The following is a 19,886-nucleotide window of genomic DNA, read 5'->3' on the forward strand; positions in this document are numbered from 1 at the left end:
CGCCCCTCGCGATGTGGGCGGGGCACTCTCTCTTAAAGCCACACCGCCCCTTTCGCCCCGCCCCCTCCACGACGGACCAATAGCAGCGCCTCATTCCCCCTTCGCCCCGCCCTTCGAGGCGGGCGGGTCGCGCTGCGCGGCGGCGCGGAGGGTTTTCCTGCGCCGCCATCTTGGCCGCGGCGGCGGTGCTGAGGGGAAGGGGGGGGGCGGCGGCAGCGGGACGGGCCGCGTTATGGCCGCCACCGCCGCCAACCCGGGTGAGCAGCGCGGGGCGGTTCGGGCTGAGGGGGGCGTGCGGCCGTGGGGAGGGCTGGGAGCGGGAGAGGCGTTCCCTGGGGGGCGGTGGGTGTGAGGTCGAAGTGGGGCTGAGGGGAGGTTGGCAGCTCCTGTAGGGGGAGGTGAGGGGACGGGGCGGGGCCTGGGGGTCTGTGTGGGGGGCTGGGGGGGTCTGCTTGAAGGAGGGGGGTGAGGGCGGCATGGGGGGCTGTGCGGAGGGGGGAGGGAGCCGTGCTGCCCCAATGGGGCCCTGGGGGTGTGAGTGTGAGGAAGGGGGCCCGTGTGGGGGTGGGAGCAGCGAGGTGGGTTTGGCTGAGCAGAGCGTCGCTCTGGGGAGGAACGAGGGGGGTTGGGATGGCGGAGGGGTGCGGGGTTTGTACCCCTATGGGGTGCTGCCCTGCCCCGCGGTGCCGGAGCTGCGCTGCTCCCTGCTGCCCTTCATGGCCGCTGTTGCTTTTCTCCCCTTTTTCTTGGGGAGGTTTTTCCTTCATGAGCGCCGATCGCAGCCTGTCCAGCTGCTGGCATGGAGGAGCCCTTCCAGATCCCCTCGGTGTCTGTTTGAAGCTGTGTGTGAGCCGCGCTGCGATGCCTGCAGGAGGGCTCAGCCCGTTCTGCCCCGTGGTCGGTGGCCAAATGGGAGCCCTTGGTTGGGCAGCTGGCTGTCATTGGCAGCGTGCTGAGCAGGGAAGATGATGGGATCCTGAGGGCTCCATTGGATTTGTAGCAAAACCCACGGTCAGTCCATCCGCCCTGCAGTAACCTGGTGGCTGCAGGGCTGTGGGTGGCTGAGATCAGAACCTGAGCCTCTGTGTCTCTTTTTTTCTTGTTTTGCTGCGCTGCTTTGTGGTTGCTGACGGCTCTCGCTTGTGGCTTGAGGCTGACGGGGTGTGGGGCTGTGTGACTTGTCCAGCTTTATCAAAGATGATTCGATTCACCTCTCAAAGATGACTTTTCTAAAGCATTCTAATGGGATAGGAAGCGTTTGTGGCTTCGGATGCTGAGAAAACACACTGGGGTGCTCATCTGTGGTGGTTGAGGTGCAGAGCCGGTGCTGTGGTTTCACACTGTGAGCTGAAATCCTGCAGCAATCCCATACTCAGACATTGCTTGGGAAAAAGAGACACAACAGAGGCACCAGAAAGGAGCGTTCCTGAGCCAGGTTAGCAGCAGGTGGATCTGAAGGGGAAACGGTCCGATCTGCGTTCTCCTCGCGCAGCAAAAGGGGCTCCTGCGGTGCTGCAGCATCCCAGGGAGGCAGGGCTGCGGTTCAGCCCATCAGCTGCCCTCGTAGCAGGGAGGGCTCTGCTGGGAGCTGCTCAGAGCAGCTGGGCAGATGCAGGATGTGCAGATCGGGAGGGAAGGAGAGCTGTGCTGCGCAGAGTGGGGCTGGAAGAGACGGCGAGAGCGAGATGCGGCGAGTGGGGAAAGGGAAACGGTTGTGAGAGCAGCGCTCTGCTTGTAGCCCTCAGAGTGCTGGGCTGCGTGCAATAGGAAAGGCTCGACCCCAAAAAGTTCTCTGGGAAAAGAAACATCTGTGTTCAATAGCTGACAAAGGGCTCCGACAGCAGAGGGAGGCGCTGGCTCTGGGTCAGCTGCTATCTGTAGAGGCTCCCGGCCCATTAATTGCTTAATGGGTTTCGTGGTGAAGGGGGGTTGTCAGGACGCTCCTGACGCCGTGTGGTGAGCGGGGGGTTCATCACGGGGTGCTGTGGTGCAAAGGGGGTTTGTTTGGAGCCGGCTTCTGTACGGGCAGGGCTGCGCTGAGCTCTGCGGGAGCTGAACCATGGGTGGTTTAAATCTTGGTAAGCAAAAAATGTGCTGAGCTGCAGCCGGCCCTGGAAAGCAACCTTGTGCTGCTGGGGTTGGAAACAGCCTTCAGGCTGCTGCCCGTCTCCTCAATCACAGCTTGGAACGGTCGGCTCTTTTTGTTTGGGACCATTTCTGAACTCGTGGAGATGCCAACGGTTGCGACAGCGCCCTTCCCGTGGGGCTGAGCTGCACGGCCCCCTCGGTGCCCTTCCCTGCGCTGTCCTCCAGCCTCTTCCATCCTGCTCCAGCTGTTGATGCGCTGCGCTCTGCTGGCACGTCCCATTCAGGTGCACGCAGGGATCCTTAATTTCTGTGCTGCCTTTTGCAGAAGAGCCGTGCAGCACCGCTTCCTTCCCCTGCCTGAGCCGGAAATTCCTCACTCCTTAATGAACACAGAGCAGCACTCCAGGAACTTTCTTTCTTTCTGCTCAGTTTGCGGCCTTTCTGGAGAGCCAAGGACTCCCAGAAGAGAGGAAGGAACGTTTTACCCCGGTTTGCCTGCACCCAAAGCAGCCCTTCTGGCTGCCAGCTGTCTGCGTGGTGGGAGGAAAGCTGCGTAGAGAGAGTCCTCCATCAGCAGCCGTGCCTGAGCAGCTCCAGCTGAGTTTGGGAGCTGGGGCTGATGGAGGCGGGCACGGCGACCGTCCGGCTTGGGGACGGATGGAGCAGGCAGCCCCACAGCCCTCATTGCCTCCTGCTGCTGCTCAGGTTCTGCTGCTGCAGGGAGGCTTGCAGTCGGCTCTGTGGGCTCCGGAGCTGCCGGCTTTGTTTGCTCTGTGCTGCTGGTAGGGAGGAAAGCTCAGCAGCAGCACTGGGTGGAGAGCAAAGCAAGCAGCAGTGCAGGCTGGCAGCGTCGCTGTGGGGAGAAGATGCGCTGTGGAGGAAGCAGCACAAGTTGTGGGGGTGTTTGCTGGCCCAGCAGAGGCGGTTGGTGGTCGCACAGCCCTGCTGCAAGCTGCCAGCACAGCCTGTCTGCCCACAGAAGTGCTGCTGCTGGGTTAAAATCTGAAGGAAAAGGGGGAAAAAGGTGAAAAGCAGGTGATGCAAAGAGCTCTGAGGGTTCTTCCTCTCCTGGAAGGGCGGGATGTGAAGCGCTGTGCTTTGCTTGGGGTGAGGAGTTGCGTTGGCGTTGCTGCACAGATTTCTCATGGTGCTGCTGCCCTTTGCTTCTCACCCGGCAGGGCCTGCTGCCTTTGGCTCAGCTGGGATTTCAGTACTGAGAGTTCAGGGGGCTTTGGGCCCCCTTTGCTTTCATTTTTGGTGTTATGAGGCCGGACTTGGGGTCGTCTCAGCAGCTTTGGTGGCTCTGAGTCCCCTCTGCCCAGCACAGCGGCGCTGCTGTGCTGCTTTGGGCCGTTTGAAGCCTTCGGGGCTCTGCGCCGCCCAGCTGCTGAGGGCTGTGCTGGGAGCTGTGTGGCCGCGTTGCTTTGCAGCAAACCTCAAAGCACAGCTGCAAAGCAGGGATAGAGAGGGTTTATTTCAGAACAGCACGGGGGGAAAAGAAACAGAGCCTTTGAGACTGCGTTAACTCAGCGGCCCTTTGGTGCTGGGCTGCAGGCGCTCAGCATCGTTTTGGGGAAGAGCTGCTGTGGGTGTGTGGCCGACTGGGGACTGGTAGCGGTGCCTCTGCTGTGCTGCAGAATGGGAGCTGCTGCTGTAAGGCCGTGGCTTCAAGGTGCCTTCATTAATTCTTCGTCTCCTGAGCCGGGGGAATCGAGAGGTGCTGCTGTCGGTGAGGCTGAGGTGAACCCGCAGCTCTTCTGCCCTTCTGCAGAGCTGGCAGTGGCTTCAGCCCCTTCCCATGCTCACATCGGGCTCCTCCTCTGGCTGCAAAGGAGGCTGCAGCTTTTAATTCGGTGCTCCAAGCTGATGAGAACAGCGTGTGCTCCGAGCTGGAGATGGGCCTCAGTGCAGAGCGCGGGGAGGCAGCGGACGGGAGGGCTGGGAACACATGGCACAGAACCGCTGCTTCAGACGCTGCCTGCTGTGCCGCTGCTGAGCAGGAGGGCTGAGGATCCCCTCCCATCTGAGCCGGAGGAAGGTTTGGAGTCACAGCGGTTTCTTTTTCTTCCCCCCCGTGCAGAAATGGCATCAGATGTCTCCTCGCTGGGCGCAGCCGTCGGCTCAGGGAACCCCGGGGCCGGAGCTCAGACCGGAGGAGCCATCGTGCAGAGGGCAGCCAAGAGGCGTCCTGGGTGAGTGGGGCTGCGTGGGGCAGCCAGCCTTCTGTCTGCTGGTGAGCCCCCGTGCCTGCATCGCTCCTACTTTCCGTGCTAGGCTTTATGCTGCTCTGTGCTGTATGACACGCAACAAAAGGAGGTGGAAGAGTTGGGTCGGAAGGGGTTGTTCCCCCAGGGCTGCAGCAGTGGGGCAAGCAGGGCAGCGCTGCAGCACGGCAGGGAGCAGAGAAGGCCTGTGCCCCGCTCAGCCCCTCCAGCTGTCTGTGGGGGAGGGTGCAGGGAAGCCTCTGTGCTGTGGGAGGCTTTGTGTTTGCTGCAGATGCCTCTGCAAATTGAAAGGAGATTGAGTGGCTTCTCTTAAATTCCTGGCACGAGAAATCTCCTCTTCCAAGCTGGTGAAAACCTCTCCCTGCCCTCCTCGTTGCTCGCTTTCCTTCTCCATCTGCTGTCACTCCCCCACGCTGCCTGCTGCTCCTTCCTCACACTTCATTTAGGAGCACGGTGCTGCCTCTGCCACTTTTCCATCCTGGGAGGAAGAGCAGCAAGAAGCCCCTTCTGTCCTCTGCCATACGTTTGTTGCAGTCGTGTTTGCTCACAGCTCCAGGCTTTGGAGCTGCAGCGCTCTGGGGTCCCTTGGGCCGCGAGGAGCAGTTGTGGCACTGCTGCTCTGCCATCCGGAGCCTTTGGGGCAGGAATGCAGTGGTGCTCAGCCTCTCTGCTCTGTGCTGTGCACACAAGGGAATGTCTTCTCTACTCCCCTCAACTGCATAAATTGTTTTATGTCAGTACTTGGGGTTACTGAAATCCTCCTTTCTAACGTTGCCTGAGGGACACGGGGAAAAGCAGCTTGTGAAAGGGAATCTTGGTTAATAATTCTCATCTTGCTTGTTTTTCAGGCTTGATTTTGATGATGATGGCGAAGGGAACAGTAAATTCCTCAGGTGAGGGAGAGCCTTACGCACAGACGTCCCTACTGCGTGGTCTGGGTGCCTCTGCAGCCCCCCGAGGAGGAGCTTCTGCTCCAGCAGCACGGGGGGAAGGAGGGGCTCTGAAGGAGGCAGTGCTTCGCTCCCTTGGGCTCTTTTCTCTCAGTAAGCAGTATTCCTCCAGCTGGGCTGTTGCCAGAGCTGCTGTGCACGTGGCTGGGGGCTGCAGGAGGCTCTGGCAGGAAGGGATCCTTTCACCCCTTCATGAGGTCTGCGCTGAGGGCGGGGAGCCGCGCTGCTCCCCCGGCGCTGCAGAGCCCCTCAGCAGGGCCGAACCCCTCTTGGTTGCACAGAAAAACCTTCTGCCCGCGCCCGTGGCACCACAGTGAGGTGCTGAGCTCTTGCTGGTGCCTCCGATGCGTTCCTGCACTGACATCTGCTGTGAAGATGCTGCGGTTCCAGAGGCCTCCGCGTTCCTGTGGAGCTGGCAGGACTGCAGGCATCTCCTCACGATCCATATGGAGTGCAGAAGATTTGGAAGCTCTTCTGTCATTTTCTTGCAGTCTCGCTACATGGCTTAGGGTTGGACAGTTAATTAGAGATGGCTGCAAACGACCTTGGGGTTATAATGGCCCCTGTGGGCATGGGCTGCCCTGAGATCCCCTGCATGCAGCTGCTGGTTTGTGTCTCCAGCGCTCAGTTGAAGCCCTTGCTCTGTGTGTTTGCTTGAATTACTGAGCGAGGTGAGCTTGATGGAAACGTGATGTGGAAAACAATCTAGGTGATAAGGATGTCCAGCCCAATGACCTGGATGAGGTTAACGAAGAGCGTGGTTCTGGATGGCTGAGGCACAGCAGAATGCAGCTGCCTGCTCCACACCAGGCGTTTTCTTCGTGATCTCAGTGTCTTTGGAATAAGTGTGAGCATGTCATCATTATTTAATCCTTCTTCTCCCCTCCTGCCAGGTGTGATGATGACCCGATGCCAAACGACAAGGAGCGATTTGCCAGGTAAGGATGTGCTGTGATGCCCTGCGGTTGCCCTGCTCTCCACCAGTGAGCTTTCTCTCCTCTGAAGGAAGGGGCACTTACACCAGAGGACCCAGATTTTTCCCTTGGTGCTTTTTCTGAACCAATTTATTCCAGCTATGAGGAACTGATCATCTTTCTCAATGCTTCAGCTGCTGCTTTGGGCTTTGTTCTTTTCTCTCTCGGTTAGTTCAGGTTTCACTTGGGGTTTCCTGGCCAATCCTGCGCTCAGCCGCGTGGTTTTGTGCTCTGAGGGCAGCTCAGTGAGGCTTCCTTTAAATGGAGTCACGCTGTGGGCAACGATTTGCCTCCACCTGTTGGTGGTTTTGGTTGTTTTGGTTTGCTGAGCTGAACAGAACAGAACCATTTCATGGCTTTCTTTTGTCCTGGCTGAGCTGAGCTGCTCCCGTGAGCATCCTGAGCTCTGGGAGCTGCAGGCTGTGCTGTGGGGGCCCGGCGTCGTCCCCCTCGCTGGGGGTGGCTGTGGGGCAGAGCTGGGCGCACTGTGGGGCCTTTCCCTGGCTTCCCCCGAGGTCCTGCGTTGCAGTGAGGATGGAGGCGAAGGTTCCCGAACGCCTGCGCTGTGCTGCACCGTGCGCTGGGCTCCTCTCAGCAGCTCGCTGCATGGGGTGAAGACGGCTGAGCCGACGCTTGGGCTCGCTGTGACCAGTGGGGCTTTGAACTGAGCCCTGCAGCTTTTGTCAGAGGGTTGATTTGGTCTGAAATCAAAATCGGGGGTGCTTGCTGTGAGCCGGCCAGCAGCTCTGTCCCAGGTCGCGCTCCTCCTGCGTGCTGCGCCCAGGGCTCACAGTGCCGGCCTCACTGCCTCTCCATGGCGCCTCCCTGAGAAGCTGCAGCTCAGGACGCAGCAGTCAGATGGCAGGTTTTTATCCAGGGCGGCCGGATCTCAGGGGGGAAAACCACAGCAGCCTTGGCAGAACAGGGTCTGCAGGTTCCTCCTGCAAGCTGGTGGCGCGAGCAGGCGGCCGCTGTGCTGCCTGCAATGGGACGCGACGTCCGCTGTGCCACCGGGCCGGCGGCTGTGCTGACTGCATGGATGTGTGGTGTTGGAGCTGTGCTGACTGCATGGATGTGTGGTGTTGGAGCTGTGCTGACTGCATGGACGTGTGGTGTTGGAGCTGTGCTGACTGCATGGACGTGTGGTGTTGGAGCTGTGCTGACTGCATGGATGTGTGGTGTTGGAGCTGTGCTGACTGCAGGACGTGTGGTGTTGGAGCTGTGCTGCCCGTGAGCCCAGCCATCCTCCGATTGTGTTGTTTTTCCTTAAACCTGCTTTCCTGTTTGTTCATAACAGCACAGAGGCTCTCCTTGATTTGTTTCCCTTTCCTTCAAGGAAAGGTCAGCTGAACGTGGTCGGGCCCCCTTTGTAGCTGTGCCATTCACCTCCTAATGTTGCACGGAGCAAACTGCACTCGCTCACACAACCCCTCCTCCCCACCTGTTCACCATCTGACAAACCTCTCGGAGCTCTAAAACAACCTGGCTGGCTGGCACTGCTCTGCTGTGTGAGGGTGCACAGCACCCATGTTATGCCGTGGAGCCGCTCCTCTGCAGAGCAGGCGTGCCTGCAGGCCGGGTTTCCTCGTGCATCCTCCCACTTCTCATTCCATTCAACTTTTTTTCCATTGGAGCTTAGCTCACTGATTTTATTTTTAGGTCTGATGATGAGCAGAGTTCAGCGGATAAGGAGAGACTTGCCAGGTAGGAGAATGGAGATTGCGAGCATGGACCAGCAGAGCGTTCCCCTTCCTTCGTGTCTCTCTAGGCATCCCTCCTCCTTCTTGTCCCCCTCCTTCCCCCCACTGCTGCAGTAGAGGGCTTGAAAATGAACAGACTGCTGGAAATGGCTGTGTAATTGGAAATAGGAGGGGAAAGGCATCCAGTCCTGCTGCAGGAATGTCCGTGGGGGGCACACAGAGGCCGCTTCACTCAGCACTGCAGCTCTGCTGACCTGTGCTGCTCAGAGTGCTGCAGCCCCTCCTGAACGGGGCTCATCACAGGAGCTGAGCTCATGTCAGAGAGGCTTTCAGAGCCGCATTCGTGCAGGTTGGTTGTTTCTTCCGACCTCTTCATTTCGTGGCCCTGCAAAAAAAGCATCCAGGGAAAATGAAGCCCTTCCATGAGAACAGCTCGGGTTTAGTGCAGACAGGGCTCTGTTATTCCCCGGATCCCCAGCTGCAGTTCGATGGGGCTGTGGCTCTCACAGGAATGCTTGAGGCGTTCAGTGCTGCACTGTTGCACCTCGGCACAAAATCGCACCCTGGGAGCGCGCAGCTGCTGCAGGAAGGCATTGCCCCAAGTGCACCAAGCTGCACCAAGCTGCGCAGTAACAAAAAACAGCTGAAAAAGCCATCAGGGTTTTTACTGCTTGCCACCCACAGCTTTCAGTTCGTCATTTGTGTTGATAGCTTGCAGAGATGGCTTGCTCTGATGGCTGCCATCCTGCAGGCTTGCCCTGTCTTCCCTGGGCTGTTCCACCCTGCCTTATTCGTCGTGCGCGGAGCTGAGGAGGCTTCAGTTCTGCTCAGCTGATCCCTGCTTTTAGATACAGCCCCCCAACGCAGCCCTGCCTGAATGGTGGTGCACAGCTTAAATATCCGTGGAGATGAGGAGGACGAGGTGGGGCTGTGGGTGCAGCACAGCAGTGCTTGGTGGGCTGGCCTTGAAGCTGCCGCCCTTCGCTCCTCCCTGGTAGCGAGTTCCTGCTGCCACTCAGTCACGCTCAGGAACACTTGGCAGTGAAAGCTGTGGTGGTTTCCCAGTAGCCTTTTAGGGGAGGTGGCTTTGTTTTCACACTCCAGCATGCAGGAGGAGCTGAACTAAAGGTGAGTGTGATAATTGAGCACTTTTTCTGACCTCGCAGTGAGGCGTGCAGTCACTGAACGGCTGCGCACGTCTGGTGCTGATCAGTGCTCCCTTCTCGTGTTTTGTCTTCTTTAACTCGCTGCCTGTCTGTTCCTCCCACGCTCATCTCATTCCATGTTCCCATCACTGCTTCCTTAGACCCCATCCATCCTTTTGTGTAGGAAACCTGGCTTGTAGGTTCTTTTTTGGGGAAAACCCACTTGGCGGCAGCGCTGCATAGGAAGGACGGGTCTGGAGGTGATATCCTGACCCAGGGACCTGGGGAGGAACGTGCCTTGTGAGCAGGCTTGCAAAGGACCACAAAGGGCCTCACAAAGGGCAGTGGGTGGTCGGCACTTGTTGCAGGGCTGTGGGAGCTGCGTGTGCACCAGGGGCTGCTGGCGGAGGGGCTGCTTCGCTTGGTGCAGAAGTCAGGCAGGGTCTGCTCTGCAGCTTCCATTCTGCCACATGACTGTAAGGGGACCTCAGTGTAACACAGCATCTGCGTGAGGGCAGTGCCAGGTGAGGTTTGTCCGTGGTAATTTAGATGTCCGAGCCTTAATTGCAGCCCTGGCCTCCTTAGATGGTTGCTGGAGGTGGAGGGATGCGTGCAGTCCTCAACCAGGGAGCGGGGTGAGCATCTGCTGCGTGCTGTGCTGCTCCCGATGGAATCTGCTGTACCCCCCTGAGAGCAGGGGCTGTGCCGAAGGAAGGAGTCCTTGGTTGAAGCGTTCCAGAGGTGACGGAGAAGCTGCTTTGTCTTCTCAAGCAGCGTAGCTTAGCTTGTAGCTTCCCGAGGCAGCAGGGAGGCGGCGTGGCACAAAGCGAGGCTCCTCGTCCGCAGCAGGGAGGTGCAGCTGCAGGCTCTTCTCCTTGCACTCGTTCCCGCGTCCCTTTGTGCACGAGCAGCATGCGGGGTGCTTGCAGCCCTCCCAGCTCCCGGTGACCCCAATGCACCTCTGTGTTCTGCACCCTGGAAGGCAGCAGAGCCTCCCGGCCTGGTGCTGACTCCATCTTCCTGCTTTCCTCCCAGGGAGAATCACAGCGAGATCGAACGTAGGCGGAGGAACAAAATGACTGCCTACATCACGGAGCTGTCTGACATGGTGCCCACCTGCAGCGCCCTGGCGCGCAAACCAGACAAGCTGACCATCCTGCGAATGGCCGTGTCCCACATGAAGTCCCTGCGTGGCACAGGCAACACCTCCACGGATGGCACCTACAAACCCTCCTTCCTCACCGACCAGGTGTTGGCTCTGTGGGGAGCGCTGCCGTCGCCGGGTGGGGGGTGGTGGTGGGAGCAGCTGCCCAGAGAGGCTGCGGTGCCCCGTTTGTCCCTGGAGGCGCTCAGGGCCCTGGGCAGCCCGGGCTGTGAGATGGGGGGCCGGTGGCCCTGCGTGTGGCGGGGGTTGGAGCTCCGTGACCCTCGAGGCCCCTTCCAACCCGGGCCGCTCTGTGATTCTCTGGTGGCAGAGATGGGGATCCAAGGGCGAGGGGAGCTGGGGGGGCGACGCCTGTATCTCTGGAGTGAGAGGTTGGTGTGTTGTGAACGCAGGAGCTCAAACACCTCATCCTGGAGGCTGCCGACGGCTTTCTGTTCATCGTGTCCTGTGAGACGGGGAGGGTGGTTTACGTCTCAGACTCCGTGACTCCCGTCCTCAACCAGCCCCAGTCGGAGTGGTTCGGCAGCACGCTGTACGACCAGGTGCACCCGGACGATGTGGGCAAGCTGAGGGAGCAGCTCTCCACCTCCGAGAACGCGCTGACAGGTAACGCAGCCCGGGGGGGGCAGGCGGGGGAGGGCAGAGCGAGCCGGCGAAGGACAAGGATTGAAACCTTCCCTTTGTAGAAGGAACCAAACCCTGGTGCCTTTCTAACAAGGATCCTGCAGCCCCCCCTGAGAGTGCATCTAAAGGTACCACTGGTGACACTTCTCTCTTGATGGTTTCCTAATCACGTTGCCTGGTGCCTGCGCTGGGGAAAGGAGGGGAACTGCGGCAACCTCTGGGTTCTCCTTCCTTCTTCAGGTCGTATCCTGGATTTGAAGACGGGGACTGTCAAGAAGGAGGGGCAGCAGTCCATGAGGATGTGCATGGGCTCCCGGAGATCCTTCATCTGCCGCATGAGGTAATGAGAGCTGCAGGGACGGCACCCGAGGCTGAAGCTGAACTCGCTCGTCTTATTCCAGCTCCTTTTGCTCACTGGATGTAACGTGGCACGGCTTTCCACGCAGAGCTGGCAGCCCAGTTTAGTTGCCCTGAGCTCAGACGGCTCTCTGCTGTTGCTGTAGGAGACTCAGCTTCCAGTAACAATTTATTTCACCCCCACGTGTCACTGCTCTTCTTCAGGCACCCAGAATCAGTGCTTTCCATCTGTGTGATGGAGACTCAGAGGTTCATCCCCATTCATAGAGTGCTTTGGCTATTTCAAGGTGGTGAGATTGTTCTGACCGTGACCGAGAAAGACAAAAGCTTTTCTTCCTCCTCGCTCCTTATTCTGGTACAGGTGTGGCAACAGCTCAGTGGATTCAGTGTCTGTAAATCGTCTCAGCTTCATGAGGAATCGCTGCAGGTGAGTGAGACAAAGGTGATGGGCAAAGCTCTGCGTTGCTGGGAACCAAGGGGCTGCAGCTCCCCAGCAGAGGCCTGGGGGCGGCCTGGGGCACTGAGCTCCTACAGCTCATAGGAGAGTGAGAAGTGCTGGAGGAGGAACCAGAGTTCATCCTAGGGCAGATGAGACTTCCTTTGCTTCAGGGTCTGAAGTCAGTTTAAAGCCCGTGTTCTTCAGACTGTTGTTGCTGGGCTCTGGTGGATGTTGTCTTTGTGTTAATTAAAAGATGAGGCAGGTTCTGATGTACCCACTGGGAAGGCAGCTCTGCAGGGAAGGACCCAGAAGTCCTGAGGTCCCTTCTGACCCGAGTCTGTGTCCTCAGAGCTCTCACATTTACATTCAGTCTCTCTTTACCTCCACGGCGTTCTGTGGAAGTTTCTGAAGGCAATTACAGACCTTGCCTGACCTGATTTGACACCTGGCCTGATCTCAGCTGCTTCTCTCTCCCAAGGAACGGCTTGGGCGCGACGAAGGACGGAGAACCTCACTACGTGGTGGTGCACTGCACGGGTTACATCAAGGCCTGGCCCCCTGCAGGTAAGGGCTCTGCAAAGCCCCAGTTGGGCCTGAGGACACGGCTCTGAAGCTGTCCCCTCTGAGCTGAACGGGCGAGCGAATGCTTCCCATGCACATCTGTCGCTTTTTGTTGTGTTGGGACTGAACTGATTGTTGCAGATGTGGGATGGTGGAGGTTTGTGTGTGAATGGGACCCTCTGCTGAGGGCAGGAATCGTGGCAGGCTGCCTGATCTGCTGGCTGGAAGAGAGAGAACTCAAACCATTCTGGCAAGAACGGGGAGCGGGGAGGCAGCCTAACTTAGCAAATTCCTTCATGGAAGAGGATTCTGAGTACAGAACGGGGTGGAGAAGTTCCTCAGAGCCAGAACTGCATGTCTGTCTTTTTTTCCCTGAAATCAGCAGTTCTTCCTATACTGACCTTGCTGGAATTTTTGGCACTCCTCTCTCAGGTGTTTCGCTGCCTGACGATGACCCAGATGCTGGCCAGGGCAGCAAGTTTTGCCTCGTGGCCATCGGCCGGCTGCAGGTGCGTAGCATCGTCCAGGGCTCAGCGTTGTCCTGAAGCCTGCGGGGCTGCACCGCGTTCCCTGAGGGCTGCAGGTCCTCCTGCAGGGCCCAGGGCTGCCCAGCACAGCACGGCTCTGCCGGCTCAGCTCCCGCCGCCTTTCCTCGCAGGTCACCAGCTCACCCAACTGCACAGACATGAGCAACGTTTGTCAGCCAACAGAGTTCATCTCCCGGCACAACACGGAAGGCATTTTCACCTTCATAGACCACCGCTGTGTGGCCACTGTCGGCTACCAGCCACAGGTGAGAGAGCAGCAGGAGCTTCCTGAGCGCAGCCGCTGCTCAGACTCGCTTTTCTCCTCCCCTTCTGTGCCTCGCGGCCCTGCTTGTTGCACAGGCCTGGCCAAACAGCGCCCAGGCGCGTGCTCCTCCTCCAGCAGTGGCTCTTGGTCCACTTTCTGCAGTGCTTTGATGGTGGACGGAGCTGGCAGCTCTGAGTTGTGTCAGCTGTCAGTTGAGATTGCTGTTGCTCCACGTGAATTGGAGATCAAACGTTAGAACAGCACGGCAGGTCCTGCAGCTGCGCCGTGTGCCGGGGCTGGCAGGGGCAGCGCTGCTGCTGGGGGAGCAGCTCTAAAGTGGAACCGAGGGAGCGCGAGTTCCTGTGCAAACTGCCTTCATCTCTCTCCCCATTCCTTCAAAATTAGGAACTCCTGGGGAAGGACATTGTGGATTTCTGTCACCCAGAGGACCAGCAGCTTTTGCGGGACAGCTTTCAGCAGGTAAAGCCCTTAAAGACCCCTCTGTGTGTGGTGTTCGAATTAGACTCTGTCTTGGTGCTTGCAAAGCAGTGAAACATAACTGGAAGAAAAAACCAAAACAACAGAAGAATAAACCTTAGGAATGGCAAGCAGCTACAGATGTAGTCACAGAACGGCAGTAGCGCAAAACAAAAGAGAAGCATCTGATGTCTGACTCTTGAATTCATCCTCTGGTTGCTGGTCCAGTCTGCTTTTAGGGCCAGAGACATGCTTACAAAGAGCCTGCTCCAACACGCTCCCGTGGCTGAAACATGGTTCATCCCTAGGGCCCAGCCCAGTGCTGCAGAGCTCGGAATGGATGTGATTTGTTTGCCCTGTTGTGGTTACTCTTATTTCTGAGGGCGCTGGACTTTGTGGCAGGGCAGGTAAGGCTGCCCCGCGCTTCCATGACTCCAGGAGAGCTGCTCATGTCCATTCGTCCCCGCAGCCGGGAGCAGAAGCAGCGCTGCGTGCTTCTTTTGCTGCAGGTTCTCTCATACATCTCACCAGGGCAAAGAGATGAGAAAAGCAAAAGCCACAGTGTGAAGTCAGGTTCCCCCTCCCGCGTCATTCGGGTCTCGGGCAGCGTGAGGAACGGCAGCAGCGCTGCTGGGCTCCGGAGGCGAGGGCTTCAGGCAGGGGTTGAGGCAGGGGTTGAGGCAGGGGTTGAGGCAGGGGTTGAGGCAGGGGCCATCGCAGCTTTGAGGGGGGTGGCTCAGAGGAAGTTGCTCTTCAACCCCTTCTTTGATCAGGTCCTACTGATGGCGTTACGTTTTTTTAGGTGGTGAAGTTAAAAGGCCAGGTTCTGTCAGTCATGTTCCGATTCCGATCCAAAAACCGGGAATGGCTCTGGATGAGAACCAGCTCCTTTACCTTCCAGAACCCCTACTCGGATGAAATTGAGTACATCATCTGTACCAACACCAACGTCAAGTATGTACATGGAAACGCCTCGCCGCCCGGCGGTAGCACACCAACCCCAGGGCTTCGCCCAGAGCAAACGGCAGCACGGAGCCGCAGGAGCTTCGGCCTCTCCCTCACCAACTTCCCCTCAGGGTGTGCAGGCCCTGCAGGAGCCAGGAAACCCCCGGGCGCCCTTTGGCTGGGCTGAGGCAGATGCCGAAGGACTGCAGAGTGCAGGAGGAGCCTTTGGCTCAGAGGCTGGGCTGCCCTGCAGCAGCGCCTCGCTTCGCCCTGGTTGCTGGAGCAAGTTTCTGTCTGTTTGCGTTCAGAGCTCTGATGTTGGGGGGCTCGCAGCCGAACGCAGCTCCTGCTGCCCCATCCTCTGCTCCAGGGTGGCTTTTCCCACAGCAGGACAGTTGATGGTAGGAAGTTAAGTGCTTATTTTTCTCCTGTAGTTTGTGCTCGGATTCACAAGCAGCTCCTGCGTGGTGCTCGGGGCAGGCAGCCCTCGTGCTGCTCTCTTCTTTTCCCCCCGTCTGTCTCGCTGTGTCAGCAGCACGCAGTGCTCCATCACAGTGCTGCCTGTGCCCTGGAGGAGCTGCGAGGCCCTTACAGAGCAAAGGGAAACAAGGGAAAACACCTCCTGGCTGGGGTTCGTAGCTTCAGGCCCGGCTGCGCCTCAGCTGGGACCTCTGCAAGTCAGTCAGGATTGCTTGTGCCTGGGGGCAGGTGGAAAGAAAGGCAGGATTTGGGTTGTATTTGAGGTGAGGAAAGAACCAGGAGCTCAGGTAGCGCTTCTTCCTTCCCCCAGCTTGTGATGAGAAAGCTCTGAGCTGAGCAGCGTCAGCCTTTGGCTTTAAGAGCCCTGGGCTGAGAGCAGGCCTTCGTCTCTGTCCTGGCAGCAGAGGTCTCTCTTTGAGCTCGCTCATTCCACGCATTTCCATCCTCACATCCATGCTCACACCCTCAGAAGTGCTGTCAGGCTCGGGCTGGGGGCAGCAGGCTGTCTGTGATGCAGTTTAGCTGTGTGCATCTCTGCTGGGCTGCTGCTGCGGCGCTGCTCCTCCTCCAGGATCGGGCGCCGCTTCAGAGCCAGCAGCTTGCAGAAGAGCTGCTGACAGAGCGCTGCACCTCCGCTCCTTCCTTCTGGGAGGAAAATGACTTCTGAGAGATAACAGAAGGCATAAAGAGCTGCGCGAGGTGTGGGTCAGAGGCTGGAGGTGCTGCGGTGGCTGCAGGCTGCAGCTCTGCAGTGCTGTAGATTTACATGGGAAACGTGGGGCGTTTGTAGGCCCCTCCTGCAGCAGCGGCGCAGAGGTGGTGCAGGCTGCTCCCCGCTCTGGGCTGGAGGGGGCAGAGCCCATGGATCCTTAAATTGTGTTCCATGGCCAGCCCTGCTCTCAGGGACGGTGGAGGCTGGGAGGAAGGATCCTTCACTGGAAGAGCTTTTGCAAAAGCAGCTCCATTGCAGGCTGATGCAGACACGTCCTCCTGCAGGCAGCGCCCAGCTGTTTGCTCTCATTTGGTACTTTTTAAATCTGTTTGCTTTTTTTTCCCCCCCTTTTTCTTTGCTTTAAAGGAACTCAAGCCAGGAATCTCGACCTGCCCTGTCAAACCCAATGCAGAGGCCCCAGCTGGGGCAGAGTGTCAGCCTTCCCCTGGAGATGGGCACGGCGCAGCTGCCCTCAAGGTCAGGAGGTGCTCGGCTCCTTTCACTCCCTCGCCGGTTCTGCCCTCCTGTCCAGTAGCTTTCCTCCCCAACCTTCCTCTCTGCAGCAGTGAACTCCTCTGGGCTCATCAGCCATTGGTGGGACCGCAGAGGATCCGTGCCCCCAGCAAAGGCTTTTAGCGGCCGCTCTTCTCCTGTTACAAACGCTTTCTATTCCAGGCAGCAGCAGCCGCCGCCGCCGCAGGCAGAGCTGGAAGTGGTCCCAGGAAGAGAGAGCCTGTCCGGGTACGAGCAGGTAAATCGGGGCTTCGGCCGCCCCTGCGCTGTCAGCGGCTGCCCCCCTTTTCCGGGAGGCGTTCGGGCAGGGAGGGCGGCTCGGCTCCTCCTGGCTGCGCTGCGGAGCGGCCCGGCTGCACGGCTGCCCCCCCTGCGCCGCTCAGCGCTGCCGCTCGCCCCCGCTGCAGGTCCCCGTGCAGCCCGCCGCCGCCGGGCCGGAGCACAGCAAGCCGCTGGAGAAGGCGGAGAGCCTCTTCAACCAGGAGAGGGACCCGAGGTTCGGGGAGATCTACAGCGGCATCAATGCAGGTGCGCGGTGCTGGGGCTTCGCCTCGCCCGGGTTCGGCTCTGCTCCCGTTGCGTTTTGTCCCGGTGTCCGCGGGCTGAGCGGGCGCTCGAGCCCCGGCGGACCCGGACTCAAAGCTCGTTAGAAAACGAGAGAACAGCAAATGAACGGGGCTCCTCCGGGGCTGCCTGCGCTCCCACGTAAGGAGCCGCCGCTCTCAGCGCTTCAGAGCCGCTGCGCCCCGCTCACCCGGCCTCTCTCCGCAGACCAGAACAAAGCCATTCCTGCCAGCTCGCTGCCTGCCGCCCCCCCGCTGTTCCCACAGGGAAACGCTTTCACGCCGTCGCGGCCCGCTGACGGCTTCAGGTGAGCTTTTCCTGCGCCGCCATTTTCGCCGACCTCCTCGGCCTTTGCCCTTTTCCCGCTGCCGCTCCCATCCCGCTTCGCCTCCCTCTGCTCGGAAATGCAGGGCAGCCCCTGCGGGGCCGGGGCACAGAGGAGGGGAAGAAGGGCTGGGCGCCCCCCGCCCCGCCGGCCCGGCTGCTTTCGGCTCCTCCCGCCGCTCCCGCCCTGCTTTTCCCCTGCTGACCGAACCGGGGCCGCGGGGCGGCAGAACCGAGCCGGACGGGCGCCGGCCCGGCAGCTGCTGTGCCTGCGGGGCGCCGGGGGGAAGCGCTGCGGCTCTTTGCGCCGCTGCCGCCCGCGATGCACCGAGTCCAGCTGAGGGCTTTTCCCCCCCCCAGGAGCGGCAGCCTGGTGCCTCCGGTGAACATCGTCCAGCAGCAGCCGGCGGCGTCGGGCCGGATCCTGGCTCAGATCTCACGCCACGCCAGCCCCGCTCAGGTCAGCGGGAGCAGCTGGGCGGCCGGGACCCGACCGGCGTTCACGGCCCAGGTAGCAAAGCCCGAACGCCCGGCTCGGGGCTGAGCTCCGCTGGGTGCTTCTGCCGCTTGCTTGGAGGTCGGAACGGCTCGCAGAGCTGCGGAGCCGGCGGCTGCTGGGCTGCGTCGCTGGGCCGCCCCTCGCCCCCCCTTTGGCCCCACGCTTCCCTGCGGTTTTGGGCTTCGCTGAGCTCCTTCCCGGTGTTTCCGCTGAGGAAATGCTGGAGGGAGGGGGGATGAGGGGGAGAAGCGTTGCTGCTCCGATGGAAGCATTGAGGCGCTGCGGGACCGTTTGCCTCCTGGGCGCTGCTGGGGTTCCTGCAGGCAGAGGTGGGAGCTTGGAGCGCTTGCAATGGAGCGCTTGCAATGGAGCGCCTGCAATGGAGCGCTGCTCCGCTCGGCAGAAGGGGGGGGGGGGGCGGCACCGCTGTGCGTGCAGACCGGAGCCGGGCCAGCAGCGCCTCGCCCTGGCTCAGACCGGGTCCAAGCGAACACGTCTCCTTCCCCCCCCCGTTTCTTGCTGCCTTACAGCAGGTGGCCTCGCAAGCAGTGAAGGCCCGGCCTCCTTCCTTCAGCATGGGGACGTTCCAGGGCCCCCCGTCCTCCTTCAGCCCCATGGCAGCTCCAGGCTCCGCGGCTTCCCCCGGCAGCTCTGCGTACCCAAACCTCCCCGGCCGCGGCGTGGGCTTCAGTGAGTGCAGCGAGGGGGGCTGGGGGGCAGCGGGCAGCCGTCGTAAAGCAGCCGGGGGCCCTCGGTGCTCTGCGTGTCGGGGACGCGCGGATGCTGAGCCCGGCCGCTGCCAGTGGGAGCCCAGTGCGCCGCCTCGGGGCGACGGCTTCAGGTGAAGCCCCGTCAGTGCTGGGGCTGAGCGGAGGGAAGCGCGGAGCTCCGGCACCCTGCAGCTCCGGCTGCGCGCCGGCTTCTCCGGGGATCCCGTCCTGTTGGTGCGGCTCAGGGCGGCGCTTGGAGCGCGGTGCCGGGGCGATCGGAGAAACGAGCGTCGGTCGCGGCAGGAAACTCTGCTGATCGCATCCCTGTTGAACAGCCGCAGATGCAGCGCAGGCCCCCGCCTCGTTCCAGCCCCGGGCGGCGGCGGAAGGAGTGGGGATGTGGCCGCAGTGGCAGGGCCAGCAGCACGGCGCGGCGCCGGGGGAGCAGCACGTGCAGCAGCCCGGCCAACCCGAGGCCTTCTCGGTAAGGCCGCGCTTTGTTCCCTCGGGGGCCGAGGGGTTTTGCTCGGGTCGGGGCGCCCGGCTGCTCCTCGCTCCCGTCCGTGGCGTCCGGGAGGGGCTGCGGCTCGGGGGTCGCTGGCGGGGCTGCGGGCGGGGGGCGGAGCTGCTCTGCACGGTCGGCTTTGTGTCCCCTCCCGTCCCACGATCGGCGTGAAACCCCGCCGGTTCTGCTGCCAGGTTCACCCTTACGGCTCTCGTTTAAAGAGAGCAAGCAGCAAAAACCCCCGTGATGTAAGAAACAAAAAGCACAAAGCGGCCCTCAAGGCGTGGAGCTGAGCTGCGCGGGGCACAGCGCCGCAGAACGGCCGGGTGGGAAAAGCCCCCGGCTTCACCCAGTGCAGCCACCCCCCTCCCCTCCGCCCCACAGCCTCGGGGCAGCGCAGAAACGTGGGGTGGGGGCCTGGGCAGGGAGGGCTGAGCCCTGGGGGGGGAAGGAGGGGATTTGGGGCCCTGGGGGCGCAGTGCCCGCGCTCTGCCGTGCCGCTCTAACCCGGCCTCTCTTCTTCTGCCCCGCAGGACATGCTGACCATGCTGGGAGACCAAGGCCCCAACTACAACAGCGAGGAGTTCCCCGAGTTGAACATCTTCCCTTCTTTCTCAGAGTAAAACTGGAGCTCTGGGGGCGGAGCGGCCGCGCGGTGTAACGTTAAACCTGCGCCTAAGGGAAGCGAAGGCGCCGCTCTGGAGGGGCTCAAAGACCGCTGAACTTTGTGAACTCTTTGCTGGGGGCTCCGTGCTGCCCGGGGCGCTCAGCACCGCAGCGCTCGTGAGACTGAAGGGCGGCCGCCCCCCTTTCGTCCCCCAGACTCCCGAGGCGGCTTTTCCTGTTTGTATTTCCCTCTTCTCTACCGCGACTTTTCTATAAAAACACAAAAGGACGTCGGGCGCCTCTGCTGCCACCACGGAGCTCCTGTGCTGTGCGGGGGGGTTGGGCTGGGGGGGGGGGGGGGGTTCCTGGAGGCGGAGCTGGGATGAGCGGAGCTGGGGGGCAGCCCCGGAGCTGCCAGCAGGGGGGGAAGGCCTTGAATCTTCCATTGCTGCCCCACGGCAGCGATGGGGACCCCGATGAGCTGCTTCTGCTTCTTGCTCCTCGTGCTGGGGGGCGCGGAGCTGAAGCCCT

At 60.7% G+C, this 19,886-nt stretch overlaps 1 protein-coding gene across 12 annotated transcripts; it reads left to right on the forward strand.

Moving 5' to 3' along the window:
• Positions 1–128: 128 nt before the first annotated feature.
• On the forward strand, positions 129–19,644 carry ARNT (aryl hydrocarbon receptor nuclear translocator). 12 transcript variants are annotated; one of them, XM_052665120.1, is made up of 23 exons: positions 129–257; positions 4,169–4,280; positions 5,162–5,206; positions 6,157–6,201; positions 7,897–7,941; positions 10,118–10,331; positions 10,640–10,853; positions 10,934–10,999; positions 11,112–11,211; positions 11,590–11,655; positions 12,146–12,231; positions 12,661–12,737; positions 12,887–13,021; positions 13,426–13,500; positions 14,300–14,451; positions 16,001–16,111; positions 16,310–16,385; positions 16,555–16,675; positions 16,919–17,018; positions 17,396–17,546; positions 18,065–18,224; positions 18,580–18,728; positions 19,283–19,644. In XM_052665120.1, the coding sequence occupies exons 1-23, from the start codon at positions 233–235 to the stop codon at positions 19,370–19,372; spliced, it is 2,415 nt and encodes an 804-aa protein (XP_052521080.1). In that variant the 5' UTR covers positions 129–232; the 3' UTR covers positions 19,373–19,644. The 12 variants fall into 12 exon arrangements, with proteins under 12 accessions (XP_052521080.1, XP_052521081.1, XP_052521083.1 ...); XM_052665121.1 differs by having other exon boundaries at positions 18,068–18,224; XM_052665123.1 differs by having other exon boundaries at positions 17,396–17,495.
• Positions 19,645–19,886: the final 242 nt, after the last annotated feature.

The sequence above is a fragment of the Tympanuchus pallidicinctus genome, unplaced genomic scaffold (assembly GCF_026119805.1).
Source record: "Tympanuchus pallidicinctus isolate F22 unplaced genomic scaffold, pur_lepc_1.0 scaffold61, whole genome shotgun sequence".
Classification (NCBI taxonomy): Eukaryota; Metazoa; Chordata; class Aves; order Galliformes; family Phasianidae; genus Tympanuchus; species Tympanuchus pallidicinctus.